Source organism: Canis lupus, chromosome Y (assembly GCF_048164855.1).
Source record: "Canis lupus baileyi chromosome Y, mCanLup2.hap1, whole genome shotgun sequence".
NCBI classification, from domain to species: Eukaryota; Metazoa; Chordata; class Mammalia; order Carnivora; family Canidae; genus Canis; species Canis lupus.
Genome location: NC_132877.1, coordinates 1113882 through 1129035, shown reverse-complemented (window position 1 = coordinate 1129035; position 15154 = coordinate 1113882). Strand labels below are relative to the sequence as shown.

At 48.4% G+C, this 15154-nt stretch overlaps 1 protein-coding gene across 1 annotated transcript in view; it reads left to right on the top strand.

The window, feature by feature from the left end:
* The window catches only part of LOC140629109 (polyprenol dehydrogenase-like), a 138416-nt gene that overhangs the window by 92983 nt on the left and 30279 nt on the right, over positions 1–15154 (top strand). The window contains exon 4 of the mRNA XM_072818555.1: positions 9951–10052. Coding sequence (XP_072674656.1) covers positions 9951–10052 — 102 coding nt within the window. The remainder of the gene's footprint in view (positions 1–9950; positions 10053–15154) is intronic.

Below are 15154 nucleotides of genomic sequence, written 5' to 3'. Positions count from 1 at the left end.
GCGTTTACACACCTAGGAGAAAGGCCTCAGGAGGAACCAGTCTTGGCCTCACCTGGATCTCAGACTCCCAGCCTCCAGGACCAGGAGGGAACAAATGTGTGCTGTTTAAGCCTCCCTGTTCACATTGCTATTACTGCGGACCTCATGAACTCATACAACAGGAAATCCAAACATTGTTCTCTGAAGAATATTACTGCTAAAATCATTACCATCTGGGTATCTTTAAATTGGCAAGAAAAAGGCAATTCAGATAGGCTGCAGGCAGAAAGAAAAAAAAATCTTAAAAAAATCCCCAAAAAAACACAACAAACCAAAAGTGATTAGCTGGAATCAAATATTGTGACAAAACGCAAACATTTTAAGTCTGCACCTTAAGAACGTTGGCAGGCCCTTACAAAATAAGGAGAGCCGACATTAATTTGTAAAAAGATAACCGGGACTTTCTTTACTTTTTTTTTTTTTTTCTTAACAGAATATTTTATTAACTGTAGTGCACGTTGACTGTTTGGATCTGACACCGAAGAAAAAGACCATGCGATCCCCCTCGTTTTGTGTGTGTGTGTCCATTGGTCTGCAGACGCCATGTCATCTTTCTAAATTGTTTGCTTTGCAAGTACTTCAAAGATAATCCCAGAGAAAGGACAGTCCGTGCCTCCCAGGAAGGAAATGCAGAAATGGGAGAGACCTGTGGGGAATTTCCACCTCCTGGCACAACAGACGCGCCCATTCACACACTTAACCTCAGTGAGAACACCGTGTCTGTGTTTCGCGATGTTCCTTCCCGGAGCTTGTATGTCGCCCACACGCATCATTCCCCAGCCAGAGATGCCAGTTGACCTCCAGCAAACCCGGTGGCGTGCAGATGCGCTTCTGATTTTATGGAATTTGTAGACAGTGTCATTTCCAGGCTGGTGGCTAGATGTGAAGTCATTTTGCCAGACTTCCGTATTTCCGGCGTCTCAAGCTAAATAAAGGTTTGTTTGAAGCCGATGATGGGGTTACGTTAATGTGCTAATGATTTTTGTTTTGCTACTTGAAAAATTTCTGTGACTACATAAATGATATGCAACTTTATATTATTTACTTTATATATTTGTATTATATATAAATATAATAACATACAACGTAACATAATGTAACAATACGTAGTATATATTACATGGTATGTATATTACATATTACATACTATGTATTTATTATATTCATATACTATTTATTTTGTATCTTTATATTATATATGATATATACCACAATAAATATAATCTACAAATATAAATATAGCATATACAAGGGGCACTTGGGTGGCTCAGTCACTTAAGCGTCTAACTCTTGGTTTCTGCTAAGGTCATGATATCAGGGTCGTGGGATTGAGCCCTGCGTCACGCTCCGCACACAGCACAGAATCTCCTTGTCTGTCTCCCGTCCTTCTGCACCTTTCCCAATCCACATACTATCTCTCAAATAAATAAATGAAATCTAGCAAAAAAGTTCTACATTTAACATATAATAATATAGAGAGCCTTTGGTGTGGCAGGTGTCTGTGGCACTACATTTAAAAACAGTTCAGATCACCCGATATTCCTATTGACATGTGCTCTGACTGGTGCATGAATCTGAGAGCATAATAAAGCAGTACTGAGATTTTTTTCAGGGTGCTTTGAGGATGAGCGTGCACCCCAAAGTGCTGGGCAACAGCACCCAGTTCAGCCTGGGTTTCTTTGCCCTTGCACAATGATGAACACCTTTTGCATTAGCTTGCCGCAAAGCTCACGGCAGTTCCAGCACCCCGGCCAGACTTCGTTGTCATCTGTGAGCATGTCTCAGCCATGCGTTGCAGAGGATAAACCATTTCTGGGGAGAAAAATGAAACAGATAAAAGTCCCCTGCACAAAAGTCGTCCACCATTGGGCAACACTGTGGTCCTTTTGGAGGAAAAAGAAAACTGCGTTCCACGTCCTGATGGCGCGTGTCATTCGGGAAGGTTTGAGAGTGTTGATGAACAGGTCCTGCCAAATCCTAATGTGTGCTTTATGGCCACGGGAGGGAAATGATGCGGAAAATCGATGTGGCACCCCAACAAAATGACAGTCATTACTGTGCAGATGCTGGGACCTCATTCCCAGATCTGATCATCAGGCCCCCGGTTGTGCTGCTGACGGACGCAGGGCAAGGCATTTGGCTCAGGATGAGAAGTGCCGTAATTTCCAAGAGGCACAAATAATACTGCGATGCTTTCATCTTCCCCTTGATGGGATGCGTAACAGCTTCAGGGACAACAATTTGGGAGGCAGTACTCACTCTACGCCACCTCCTTCATGAAATATTCATAAAGTAAACACAGAACACCAGGCACCATCATGTCTTGTTTGTCTGCAAGTCGGTGGGGAGAGAGTGTAGCCGAAAATGAACAACACAACAGAGCAAAATGATTTCCTGTTCTTGGGTAGCAAAAAAACAAACAAACAACGAAGACCTATTATGGGAATGATTCTTTATGTCTGTTTTTATGAACTAAGACTGGGGAATTTTGAAAAATGGAACCATGATAGGCCAGAGGGTATATTTATGGACGTGATAAATTCTGGAGTTCCCCATCACGCCCAAAGAATTTTAAAAATCCTGACATATTTAGAATGTTTCATTGTGTCCCCTGTGTCTGAAAACTTGATTAATGGTGTCATCGACTCATTTAGAGATGTTCAGAATCTGCATGTCTTCAGGGGAGCTGTTTAAGAGAAGGGAGGAAGGGTAGAAAGAGGAAGATAGGGAAGTAGAGAGGGAAGGAAGGTAGGTGGGAAGGAAGGAAGGGAGGGAGAGAGGGAAGGAGAGGAGGGAGGGAGGGAGGGAAGGAAGGAAGGAAGGAAGGAAGGAAGGAAGGAAGGAAGGAAGGAAGGAAGGAAGGAAGGAATTAGGTAGGGAAGGAAGGAAGGTGGAATAGAGGAAAAGAAGGAAGGAAAGGAGGGAGGAAGAGAGGGAAGGAAGGAAAGGGAAGGAAGGTGGGAGGGAGGAAAGGAGGAAGGAAGAAAGGAGAAAAGGAGAGGATGGACAGAAGAAAGGAAGGTGGAGGGAGGAAAAGAGGAAGGAAGGAAGCATAGAGAGAGAAAGGGGAAGGAGAGAAGGAAGGAGGAAAGAAGAGGAAGGGAAGGAAGGAAGGAAGATGGGAGGGAGGAAAGGAGCAAGGAGGGAAGCAAGGAAGGAAAGAAGGAAGGAAGGAGGGCAGGAGGAAGGAAGGAGGACCCCAGTCCTACAAGTACAGGGAGCTGAATTTCACCTACAACCCAAATGAGGCTGGAACAGGATCTTGGTTCCAGCTGAGACCCCAGCCCCATCTGACCACCTCCTGAGACCCTGAGCCGAGGCCCCACACTCCCCTGCCCAGACTTTCCGTTCAAGGAATGGGGACATAATACGTGGGTGTCATTTCAAGCCAGTTCCTGCGGGATGTGTTGTTACGCAGCATAGCTAGCTGCTGCAGCTGGCCCCTCGAGCCCTCTAGTCCCGGCTAGGGGGAGGATGGTCCTGTATGTGTATCTGTATTCCCCGGGTTCCAGCTGTCCATCTGCTGTCTACACCCAAGTATCCACACTCCCTTCTCACCAGCGAGCAAGGACGGGGGAGCCTGAGAGCCACCGAGGAGGTCAGATACTCAGATAGCAATTCCCTGCATGTCCTAAAACCTGCCTCATGTACAAACATCTCGTTGTCCTCCCCTGTGGCTGGTGCTTGTCCTTTTTCTACCTGTTTTGCAAGCACGTCTGGCTGACCCTTAATATCGCCATTTAGCATGCTGGTTACGTAGGCACAGGAGGGTGTTTATTGGGATCCAATTTTTCCCCATTTCTGGCCACCAAGAGATTCCCTTGAAGCATTTGAATTTTTTTTTTTTTTATGACTGGGGTATTTATGGACAGACCTGTGTATTTCAGGTCAGCCAAGGTGATTTCTTTCTAAGTGTACAGCGTGATGGCTTCATATACGTACATTGAGGTGATCACCCTATTTGATTCAGTTGACACATTGATCACGTCACATAGCTCCCACTTGGTGTGTGCAGTGAGCACACTTACGATCTCCACGCAGTAAATTCGAGTATATGATTCAGTCCTGTTAACTATCCTCGCCGTGCTGTACGTTCGATCCTGAGAACTTGGAGCTAAAACATCATGCCCTAGGACCAACATCTCCTCATTCCCCGTCCCTAAAACCCAGGCATCCGCCATTTTGTGTTCCTGTGGGTTTGACTTTTTTTAGATTGCGCACGTTAGTGAGATCATGCAGTCCTTGTGTTTCTCTGCCTGACTTCTCTCACTGGGCATGATGCCCTCGAGGTCCATCCACGTTGTGACAAATGCCTGAATCTTCTGTTTGAAGGCGGAGTCATGTTGTGTTGGGTGGATGGACCATCTGTTCTTCATCCATCCATCCATCCATGGGTGCTTGGGTTCCTTCCACGTCTTGGCCGCCATGAGTAACGCTGCCCTGAGCACATCTCTTAACTCTCCTGCTTTCATTTCCATCAGATGTATACCCAGAAGTGGCATTGCTGGGTTGTATAGCAGTTGCATTTGTCACTTTTTGAGGACCCTCCATACTGTTTTCCAGAGTGGCCGCACCCATTTGCATTCCCACTCACAGGGCACAAGGGCTCCCCTTTATCCACGTGCTGGCCAACACCTGTGACTTCTTGTCTTTTTGATGGTGGGCATACTAACAGGTGCGAGGTCACCTCTCCTTGTGGTTTCCATTTGCGTCTCCTCCATGGTTGGTTACATAGACCCTGGCATGGGATCTAAGCTGGGAAGTCCCCCTTAGGAATTAAGTTTTAAGAGGCATGCCATGCTGAACCACCAGGCGCGGAGCAACACCCACACTGCACCTGCATTGATGAGCAACCCGTGAGCATCAGGGCCGGGCTGAAGTTTGCCTCCTGTGCGGCCCCATTGGTGCATAAAGCAAATTAGATTCACAGGACAACAGTTCCCCTCCTCGGAGAAGGAATTTTTTCCCCCAAGCTTTTAGAAGCCCGTTTCCATGCGACACGCTGAGTGCCTCCTAATCGGCTGGTCTATATGTTGGTTCCAAGCTGCTCTTTTCTCTTTGTGTTGAAAGCACTTTGGGGGCACCTGATGTTTGTCTGGGGGCAGATCAAGGGTGTTCTGACAATTTCCACTTCCCTAATATTCATAGTTTGTGCTTTGAAATTCCACGCATCTCGACATGAGTGCGTGCCGAAGCCATGACTTGGGTTGCTGTGATTGGGTATTTGGGGTGGTGGCTGTTGCTGTTTCAAACTTGAGCTGCTTGGGTTTGAATTTGTAGGGCCTTACAGTGCTGGCTGGGTGGGCCAGGTATCTCTAGAGAGAGAAAACCAGTCAGGGACACCAGGACAAGGGGGTTCCCCTGGGGGTGGCATGGGCACATGTGTGTGCACAAGGACAGTATCGCTCTGTAGGGCAGACTCTCTGAGAAGTTGTTCTTGGTAAGGATGAGCCGACACTTGACCGGGCCCAGAAGGGCGACAGGTTGTCCTTTCAAGCTGCTTCGAAGGCAGCGTTTGGTGTCTGTGACGTCTTTGGTTAAGGAATGGGCGTCTTGCATACAGAAGGCTGGGCAGGTGAGCCAGCAGCATCTCCCTGAGCAGGAAAATGAGGCCGGGCTCCAGCTGCCATGTCCACCGGGCGCAGGGCCCCAGGTCTCGGACGCTGGGTCGTGGTGCTTGAGTCCTTGCAGGAGGCCCAACCAGACAGGACAGTGCACCCTGTGTGTCAGAAACAGGCCGGATGGCGCAGCATGTGGGGCTGCCCGCTGTGCGAGCAGCTGTCTGGGAGAGGCAGTGAGGGACCGAGGGCCTCAGCAGGGCCTGGCCTCTGGGTCGGGCGTCCAGGCAAATGCACCGGCCGCGTTCCAGTGGCTGCCAAGGCCTGGCGCCATTCTCTGGGCGGATGCTGTTGGCGCACCTGCCTCTCCTCCCAGGCCTTCCCTCGCTGCACACTGGGCCCCAGCGTCAGCACTGCTCGCGGGGGCTCGGAGCCCCACAGAGGCACCGACATGCTCCATGCTTCACGCACCGTGCTCCCTCCCCGCGCCCCTGGCCGTCTGCCTTCTGTCTCTCTCTCTGACTACGTCTGTGTCTGTCTCCCTTTATCTCTGTCTATCCCTATCTCTGTGTGTCTCTGTCTCTGTGTCTACCTTTCTATGTCTCTCTGTATCTGTCTCTTTGTATCTCTTTGTCTTTGTGTCTATCTCTACTCTCTCCATGTGTCTGTCTGTCTCTCTCTGACTGTCTCTCTGTGCCATTTCTCTGTCTCTGTTTCTCCCCATCTCTATTTCCATGTGTCTCTGTTCCTGTCTCTCTCTGACTGTGTCTGTGCTTTCTCTGTCTCTGCTTGTGTCTTTTTATCTCTGTGCATTTGTCCATCTCTATGTCTCTGTCTCCCTGTGTCTCTGTGTCTGTCTCTCTGTGCTATCTCTCTGTCTCCCTGAGTCTCTGTGCCTGCGTGTCTGTCTTTCTGTGGTATCTATCTGTCTCTTCCTCTGTGTGTCTCTGGGTCTGTCTCTGAGCATCTCTGCCATTTCTCTGTCTCTCAGTCTCTGTCTCCATGTGTCTCTGCGTCTCTCTCTGACTCTCTGTGTGCCATTTGCCCGACTCTCTGTGTCTCTGTGCTGCTTCTCCCTGTCTCTTCAGCGGTCTACTCTTGCACACACACACACACACACACACACACACCATACCCCCTGCCCCAGGGTATTTAGGGGACGGCCCAAGGGCACTGAACACCTAGAGGGCGGGATTGCCCGCCCCACGGAGGAGCGCAGAGTGCGTGTCAACAGCCAGGTGCCACCGTGCTTCACCTCTGTCCTCCGCAGAGACAGAGGTGCGGGGGGGGGGGGTAGAGGGGGTCAGGGGTGGTGGGGACCTCCCCTCCTTGTGGGCGGACCCCGGCACTTCAGGGGCCCTGTTCCTTACCCCTGGCAGGGAGGGGGACACTGCGTCCCACAGCTGCTCCCCTGCCCCGGGGTGTGCCTGAAGCGGGTGCAGCAGCTCCCGGGGGTCGGTCTGGGGTCCGTGGTCAGCTATGGGTGTCACACCCGCGGGCACAGGTGTACCCCGCCTCCTGTTTGCACTCGGGGAGCAGGACATGGCCTCTTCCTGGGGGGATCCATCATTAAACAGATAACCTCTCTGGGAACGACCTTCTGCTCTTTTCCCTCCTCTTGGACGCACGGGCTTTTCTTTACCCCAAAGGGTTTTTAATTTACGTTTGTGTTCGCGGCATTTTCATCTGTGTGGGTAGATGTTACCAGCGCGTCGGGTGCTCTCCAGTTTCTGTCTCCTTGCCCTCCTGGTGCTACCTCTTTCCAGATTGTTCTATCAGAACCCTGCAAATGTCATCAAATGAATCAACTCAGCATTTTTGGGGGGAAGGGGGCTGTGTGTGGAGTCAGGAGAGGTGGATTGTCTCTTTCAAAGTATAAAACAATTCGCTAAAATACCGTCACCGCCCACCCCCTCCTTTCCGGATGCCATACTTTTGTAATTTTTTATTGCTCTCATATTCGTCAGTCTGATTACTCCTAATTTCCTTGATTAGGCCATAATAATCAGTATTTTCACAGAAAAGCACTCATTTCCCTGAAATGATCATATTTCTGTTACCAATTTCACATACTAATATAGAGAGAAATAGGTGCCCATAATTATAAAATCTTCCTCATTACCAAAAAAAAAAAAAAAAGAAAAAAACAACAAAACCCACCACTCATTCCTATTTGTAAATTCGTTTTACAGTCTTGTCCAGTGTCTTATCCGCAGCCTTCTCTGGATCCTCCTCTCTTCTTGTCTGTCAGTCTGTCAAATGAGCAAAGATGGACCCTCGCGGAGCCTCCCGTAAGGATTGGGATTCTCTCGCCATCTCTCCCTGCGTGTGCAACAGTCGTTGACAAATACAGCTCGATGTTGTGCTACTCGGAACACCGTGTGGCTGGAAGTGACCTAGCACGACCATGGCGCACCATATTGATCGACCGTTGGGTCCACCGCTAATAATCCTCTGTGTCCCATTAACATCACAGTCTTGAGTTAGCCCTTCCCTATAGGAGCAGGGCCAGGCCTGCTTCCCATTGGCTTGTTTGATAACTTTTGGCCTTTTCATTGCTAATCTTTGCTTTTCAAAACTATGACCAACGTATCAAATTCACCTTCCACCCGCCCCAATGGGATGCCGCCATATTGTTTTTGAATCAAGATCAATGGCCCAGGGCTCACACCTCCTTCTAGCATTTTCCTGGGTCTTCCAGTTTGTCCATGTGGACGACTGGTATACCTCATATTTGCCAGTCATATGTTTGACAGATAGGGTACTTCTGGTCCCCGAGGGGTACATTGAAGATTCTCAAAACATTTTATTTTATTTTATTTTTTTAAAGATTTTATTTATTTATTAGATACAGAGAGACAGAGAGAGAGGGAGGGAGAGGCAGAGACACAGGCAGAGGGAGAAGCAGGCTCCACACAGGGAGCCCGATATGGGACTCGATCCTATGACCCCAGGCCTGAGGGTGTGGGTGGGATGCAGATTTTAGGTGGATGTGCCGACTGAACCCGTAGCAAGTGTGACTCCGTGTCTTGTCGGAGCTCAGTCCTGGTGCTTCTACTTGACACGGGTGGGATGCCACGTGCTGCAGCTTGCCTTGTATGTTCCCGTTGTTATGGATGGACCCTGTGACGAGTCCTGGTCTGCAGTGGCTGCCTTTCCCTCCCCAACTGTGGAGCTTGGTTTAGGGGCTCATGTTCCCTAAACAATGCCAGCCCCCTCCAGCATGTGTTCCTGTTCCTGCGGCGCCAAGGGTGGGGGCAGGAGTTCCTGAATCAGCGTAGAAAAGCAGGTGTAGCCAAGCCCTTCAGGTGCCTCAGAAGGCAACGATCCCAAGGTGGAAAGGTGGCTCTCATGTTTCTGGCGAGCTGGGAACCCTTTTCTCCAGGGAGGGAAGAAGTGCCTCCTGACGTGACAGAGATGCACTACCAGTGGTCTGGCTCTGGAAGCTGACTGTGCCTGTCTACCAACCCTGTTACCAGGGGTTCTGGTTAGCAGAAGTAGTGTAGGTTTTCCCTCTTTAAAAAATCAATCAATCAATCAATCAATCAGTCTTCTCCTTGTGAATATACATCAGGGGGAAATTCGAATGGTGCCTCAGGAATGCGTATCCAGATGGCACGGTGTTCTAGACCAGCGCTTCCAAACCATCTGTGGCAAGACTCTCTCTTCCCAAACATGTCACAGACTGATACTGATGTAGACGGGTCAGACACGAATCACTAGAAGATTAAAATTTTAAAATATGCAAAAGTGGGGCCTCCGATTTCACTTTTTAAAAAATCATTGGATTCAGCAAGCATAAAATGACTATTGATTTTTGTTTTTTTTAAATATTCTAACCACTGTCCTCAACGTTGGGCTGTATCTTACAGTAGACTGGTAACAATCCATTTGCAGGGTGGCACCCATCTGTAGATCTCACCCGGAAGGGCTTTGATCCAAAAGCATGTCCACCCCCCATTCCCACTATATTTCTTTACAGAAAATCTTGAAGACGGGTGCTTCCTCACCCTCACTGGCCATGTTACGTGGCACACATAAGCTTCGTACTTCACACTGAGAAGCTGGGGACTGTAGGTTATCTCAAAATGTCCCTTCGAAGTGAAAGCAAGTGTGTATGTTCCAAAAATATGTACCCTCCCGACCTAGTGCTTGTGGCTGACTCTCCTGTGTTGTGAATTTTTTTTTAGATTTACTGTTTTATTTGAGAGAGAGAGTGCAGGGGGAGTGGCAGAGGGAGATGGAGAGAGAGAGAATCTCAATCAGACTCCTTGCTGAGTGTGGAGACCATCACGGGGCTTGAGATCATGATCTGAGCCATAATCACGAGTCGGTGTTTCTGTCCTTTTGCAGTGGAGTTTTTGTATTGCGACCTGGCGTCTCTGAGGTCCATCCGGCAGTTCGTCCAGAAGTTCAAGAAGAAGAAAATCCCTCTCCACGTCCTGGTCAATAATGGTGAGTCCTGGGGAAATCCAGACATTAACTCTGATACACACATGCACGCTGGCTGTCCCGTGAGAGGCGTCCTTGGGGAAAGCAGGATTTCCATGAAAGCTCATGAGAGCATGTGCTGTGGTCCCCACGGCTTTGCTTCATTGATGCATTCGGCTTCTGTCATTGGTATAATCAATTTGAGACGACGGTAAGCCTGATACGCGTTGTGTGGAGTTGATATTTTCACTGGCCCATGTGGGCTAAGGAGGAAGTTGTGTTATGAGTGTGTAAGGGTTGGGCATTTTCACAAATGTGACCTTATTAAATCCTCACCATGTCCCCATGGGCGTCATCAGCAGGCTGCATCCCCCAGTGTCTCTTGACTTCTGCCTTCAATCTGCCCACCTGTCCATCTTTAACACAAACCAGCCTTGACCCTGATCCCATCTTTCAGCCATATCCTGCTCTTTTTTTTTTTAAGATTTTATTTATTTATTCATCAGAGATACAGAGAGAGAGAGAGAAGGAGAGACCCAGGCAGAGGGAGAAGCAGGCTCCATGCAGGGAGCCCAATGTAGGACTCAGTCCCGGGTCTCTAGAATCACGCCCTGGGCCGAAGGTAGGCGCTAAACCACTGAGCCACCCAGGGATTCATTCCCCCCATATCCAGCTCTTAAGAGCAACAGAGACAAGTTTGGTTTTTCACCTTCGTACCCAAGACATTCCTCTCTTCCCCTGCTACACCTGAAAGATGTCATAGAAGTTCACCCAAACCCTCCACAGGGAGGAGACAGCACCATTAACATGTCCAAATGGAATCCACATAGAACACCCAAACTACCGGAAATAAGGCGGAATGTCAGGCATCGCTTTCCATCTCAGAGACCACCTGGTTGTGCGTAGAGGAGATACATGGCATTATTAGTACAGTGAAAGGAATAGCCACAATCGGACACTACAGCTTCTTTCCAAAACACGTAAAACATTTGCTAAATCGTTCATCTGTTGGATGGCAGGGAAAACATTACCATGGGACCCCTGTGATTCCACTGAGCCCACTTGGATGATCCAGGCAAATTTCCCCAACTAAAGAGACTTAGTTGACTCTCTTCTCCAAAGTCCTTTTGCCACGGGAGGAACCGCAGTGAGAAATCACAGGAATAACAATGTGGACATCTTCTGCGGGGAGGAGTGAATCTAAGTCTGTATCCTACGGCTGTTCCGCGTTAGTCCATTAATGGGGTTGGTGGGCAGGAAGTGGGTGCGGATATTCATGCTTCTGCCCAATGCATCTGTTTGATTGGAAATTCTCAGTGAAGGGAAAGACGCAGCGTATACAACCTAGAGGGTCCGACCCCACTGATTTATTTATGTGTGAGGATGTGTGCACATATAGCTGTGATGTGCGAGTGCTGGACAAAGTCGTAACTAACACCACTTCCACTTACTTAGCCTGGGAGCAAACACTGCGTGCATGTTATTAGTACTGGGGCTACTCACTGAAAGGTTCAGAATGATTTTAATTTTACTTTCTTCACAGACCTTTTTAGATATTTTTCAAGGTTTCCCGAAATGAGCGTACCTTAAATTTATTTGCAGAAATCAGTTATTTGGGATTTCTCCATGTTGGCGCCGGTGGGGGCTTCTTTTGTCAGGGCCTTTATCAGTATTATAAATGTTGAGAATTATAATAATATGAATCACCCAGTGTAGACACGAGCTGGCAGGACTGTGGGCATCCAGTCCAAGTATACGTCTTATGTCCTCAGTCTACATAGCACCCTCGGTAATTAGCGACCGGAGCACTTCATTATGGAGAAAGTTGGCAACAGCGGGATGAAAGCTGTGTCTTGCGCTCAACAGGAATTTGAGACTTTACAGACAGATTCACAACAAGACTCTGTTATATCATCGGTAGATGCTCCATAATTCACTCTCTGCCCTTCACTTTCAAGGTGATCCTGGTGGTCCTACCACAGCCCCTTGTTCTTTTCTGCAGATCGTAAACCAAGCACGTCTGGCTTATCTAACATCTCCCGGGACACAGCTGGAATGTGGGTCTGGAGAGGCTGGACCCTCTGCACGCCGTGTCCATTTTTCCTCTTCGGGGAATCCTATCCACATGTTGTTGTCACTTCAGCCCAGACTTTGTCCTACACACACACACACACACACACACACACACACACACACCTTCCTCTGTGCTTGGGACCTGTGTTTGCTGCTCCATGTCACAGACACATGGAGACACAACATGCTCAGGGATTTCACCCTGAGGTGAAAGGTGGCATTGGCCCTAAGACACAATCTCTTGATTTTCCTTGAAATTTCCTTGATTTCTCTTGACTTGCCTTGCCTTTTCCAGCTCCTAAAGGCTGTTGGCATTCCTTGGCTCGTGGCCACTTCCCGATTCCATCTTCGAAGCCGGTGGGGTAGCATCTGCAGTTCCCCCTGTCTCTCTATGATGTTTGCTTCTGTCTGCGCATCACATTCTCTGACTCTGAGCCTCCCGTTTCCCTCTTGTGAGGACACTTGTGGTGACCTTGGACCACTAAGGTAATCCAGGACCATCCCCATCACAGGGGCCCACACCCAATCCCCATCTGCAAAGTCCCTTTATTCATCTAAGGACATACATTCACAGGCTCTAGAGATCAGGATGTGGACATCTTTGGGGATGCTATTTCGTCCACCACACTGGGTTTGGGATGTGGACGTGTTTGGGGGTGCCATCTACCCCGTATTCTTTCTCCCACATGGGGATCAACACATGGACATTAGTGGGGACATTATTCTGTCCACTGTGTGGGAACCGGGATGAGGACAATTGGGGGACATCATTCTATCTCCCACGTGGGTACCAGGATGTGGATGTTTCTGGGGACATTATTCTGTCTCCCATAAGGGGATTCAGGACGTGGATGTCTTTGGCGGGCGGGGTGGGGGGGTCATCATTCAACCCACCACACCCACCTTAGGAGAGCTCGGTATTTCACAGGCAGGAACATTAAGGTGATAAACAAGCACCGTTGACCTCCTGGAAATCATTCTCTAGCAAAGGAGACAGACACTCAACAGGCAATTATTCTGGGACATGGCTTATCCTAGAAGTGCCACCTGCGATATGACAATACGGTCACGTATAAATAATAGAAGAGTCTGCATCCCAAACATGATCTGTCTGGAAAGCCCTGGGCTTCTGAAGTAGGCATCCCATGGAACCCAAGATGGGAGTAGGGCCACAGGGACAAATGGCCCTGGGGCCAGCCAGGATGGTGCCAGTCAATATTGCAATGGATTCATCACCAGTGCAGTGTGCTCAGATTTACCTTGATTTATGGGAAGCAAAAGCATGTCTCCTGTGTCTCTCACCTTGGTTTGTGTGTGAGCATTCATTCTTGCTCTGTGCGTTGGGAATTCTGACTCAATATTCTTTTGGAGATATTTGGGAGGAGTCAACAGATGCAAACAGGTCTTTCAACCACAGGACTTGACAGAGAAGGAAATGGTATGGTCCATGTCCAGGAGGGTCTGCAGAATTTCCCGAAACTATTTGCCCAGGACCCTCCTCTATGATATCATCTTCTCCCGCCAAGGTGACTGGTTGAAAGGATGTGGGTTAATGGGACCCACTTCTGTTTAGCAGCTACATGCGTCCTGTCTCCTGGAAAACGGACCTGACTGTGCTCCACAAAGAGGACTCCCGGGGGCTAAGGGAAGCTAGAATTTGCGCTTTTGTCCTCTCTCTGTCTCTCTGTCTCTCTCTCTCTTTTATTTAATTCCTAAAGATAAGAGCTATCAAGATGTTGCAAATGTTAAGCACTTCAGAGAGGAATAGTGTTTGCATTTGCTAGTGTGATGAAAATAGAACCAGACTGCCTCTTTCTGGAAGCTCAGGATCCAAGCTGAGCATTTATCCAACACACGAAGAATCAATAGTATATCTCCTACAGGGCCGGCTCAGTATTTATAGCATATTCACATAAAAATTATACTTATCCCGTCTCCCATCTCCACACCTGATCAGGTTTGAAATCACTGCACAGAATTGATGTTTTATCCTTGTAGGACTTCTTCCCATACCTCTCATGGATGAATTGCCCGACATCAAGAATTCCTAAAAATAAATATGGCAGTGGTAACCCTTGAGAAATAGAATAACCGTGAGAAGTAAATGATTCTCACCTGGCCAGGTACATCCTGATGGAGTTTGCATCCACAGAAGACTACAGTTGAGTGAGGAGTAATGGTACCTGCTTCTTGGCAGACAGATGCCTGAGCCGTTTTCCTATTTATGCACTTGGTGTTTCCTCTACAAAACAGGCTCTGCCATCATCTGGTCTCCCTTCCAGGAACACGGAAGGTGGTGAATCAGCACTGCGTGTGTGTGCGTCAATGGATTATTGGATCTGAATGTGTGTAGACCACTTCTCATCGATGCCTTCTGTTTGTTTTCCAATGTGTCTCTCCCTGTTTTCTGCCGTGTGATGGGTTTCCCTAGAACAGAAGGCACTTGGATGTTCCTCTGGTGGTGGGTGTTTGCAGGGCTGTTTGACATGATTTATTATATCCCAGAACTGCCAGAAGAGTAGGCTGGAGGCTGTGAATGTGCATTGCATCTCCTGCATTGAACACCTTTGTTTTTTCCACATGCCCTTTGTGAGCTTCCAGGAAGTACGCTGAGTAAACATTGGTTTTCCAATTATCCAGATGCCCCGGAAGCATGTTCCCCAGAAGCTCTTCTGAAAACCACCTGGCCTCAGGTGTCCTCGATGGTGCAGATGGCGGATCCAAGTGGATGGTACTTTCCATCGAGATCCGTTGATCATTATGGAAACATCTCAGGAAATGATTGGATCCTTGCCATCGTCACGGCGTATGGGGTGGGTGATGCGTTTGCCTTTTATGGTAACGGGGAGAGTTATTCCACAATGGAAATGGGAATACGGAGCCTGGGCAAGCCATGGGGATCCATCCACATGATGTGTTCCCCGTTGTGTTCACATTGAAGAATTACTTTGGATACGCTTATTTGTGCCATCGATTTCGACATTTTCACTGGCTTACATGTGACTGTGCGTTCACTACCCCCGTGTCCCAGTCCCCATGCACCTGTGGGTTCA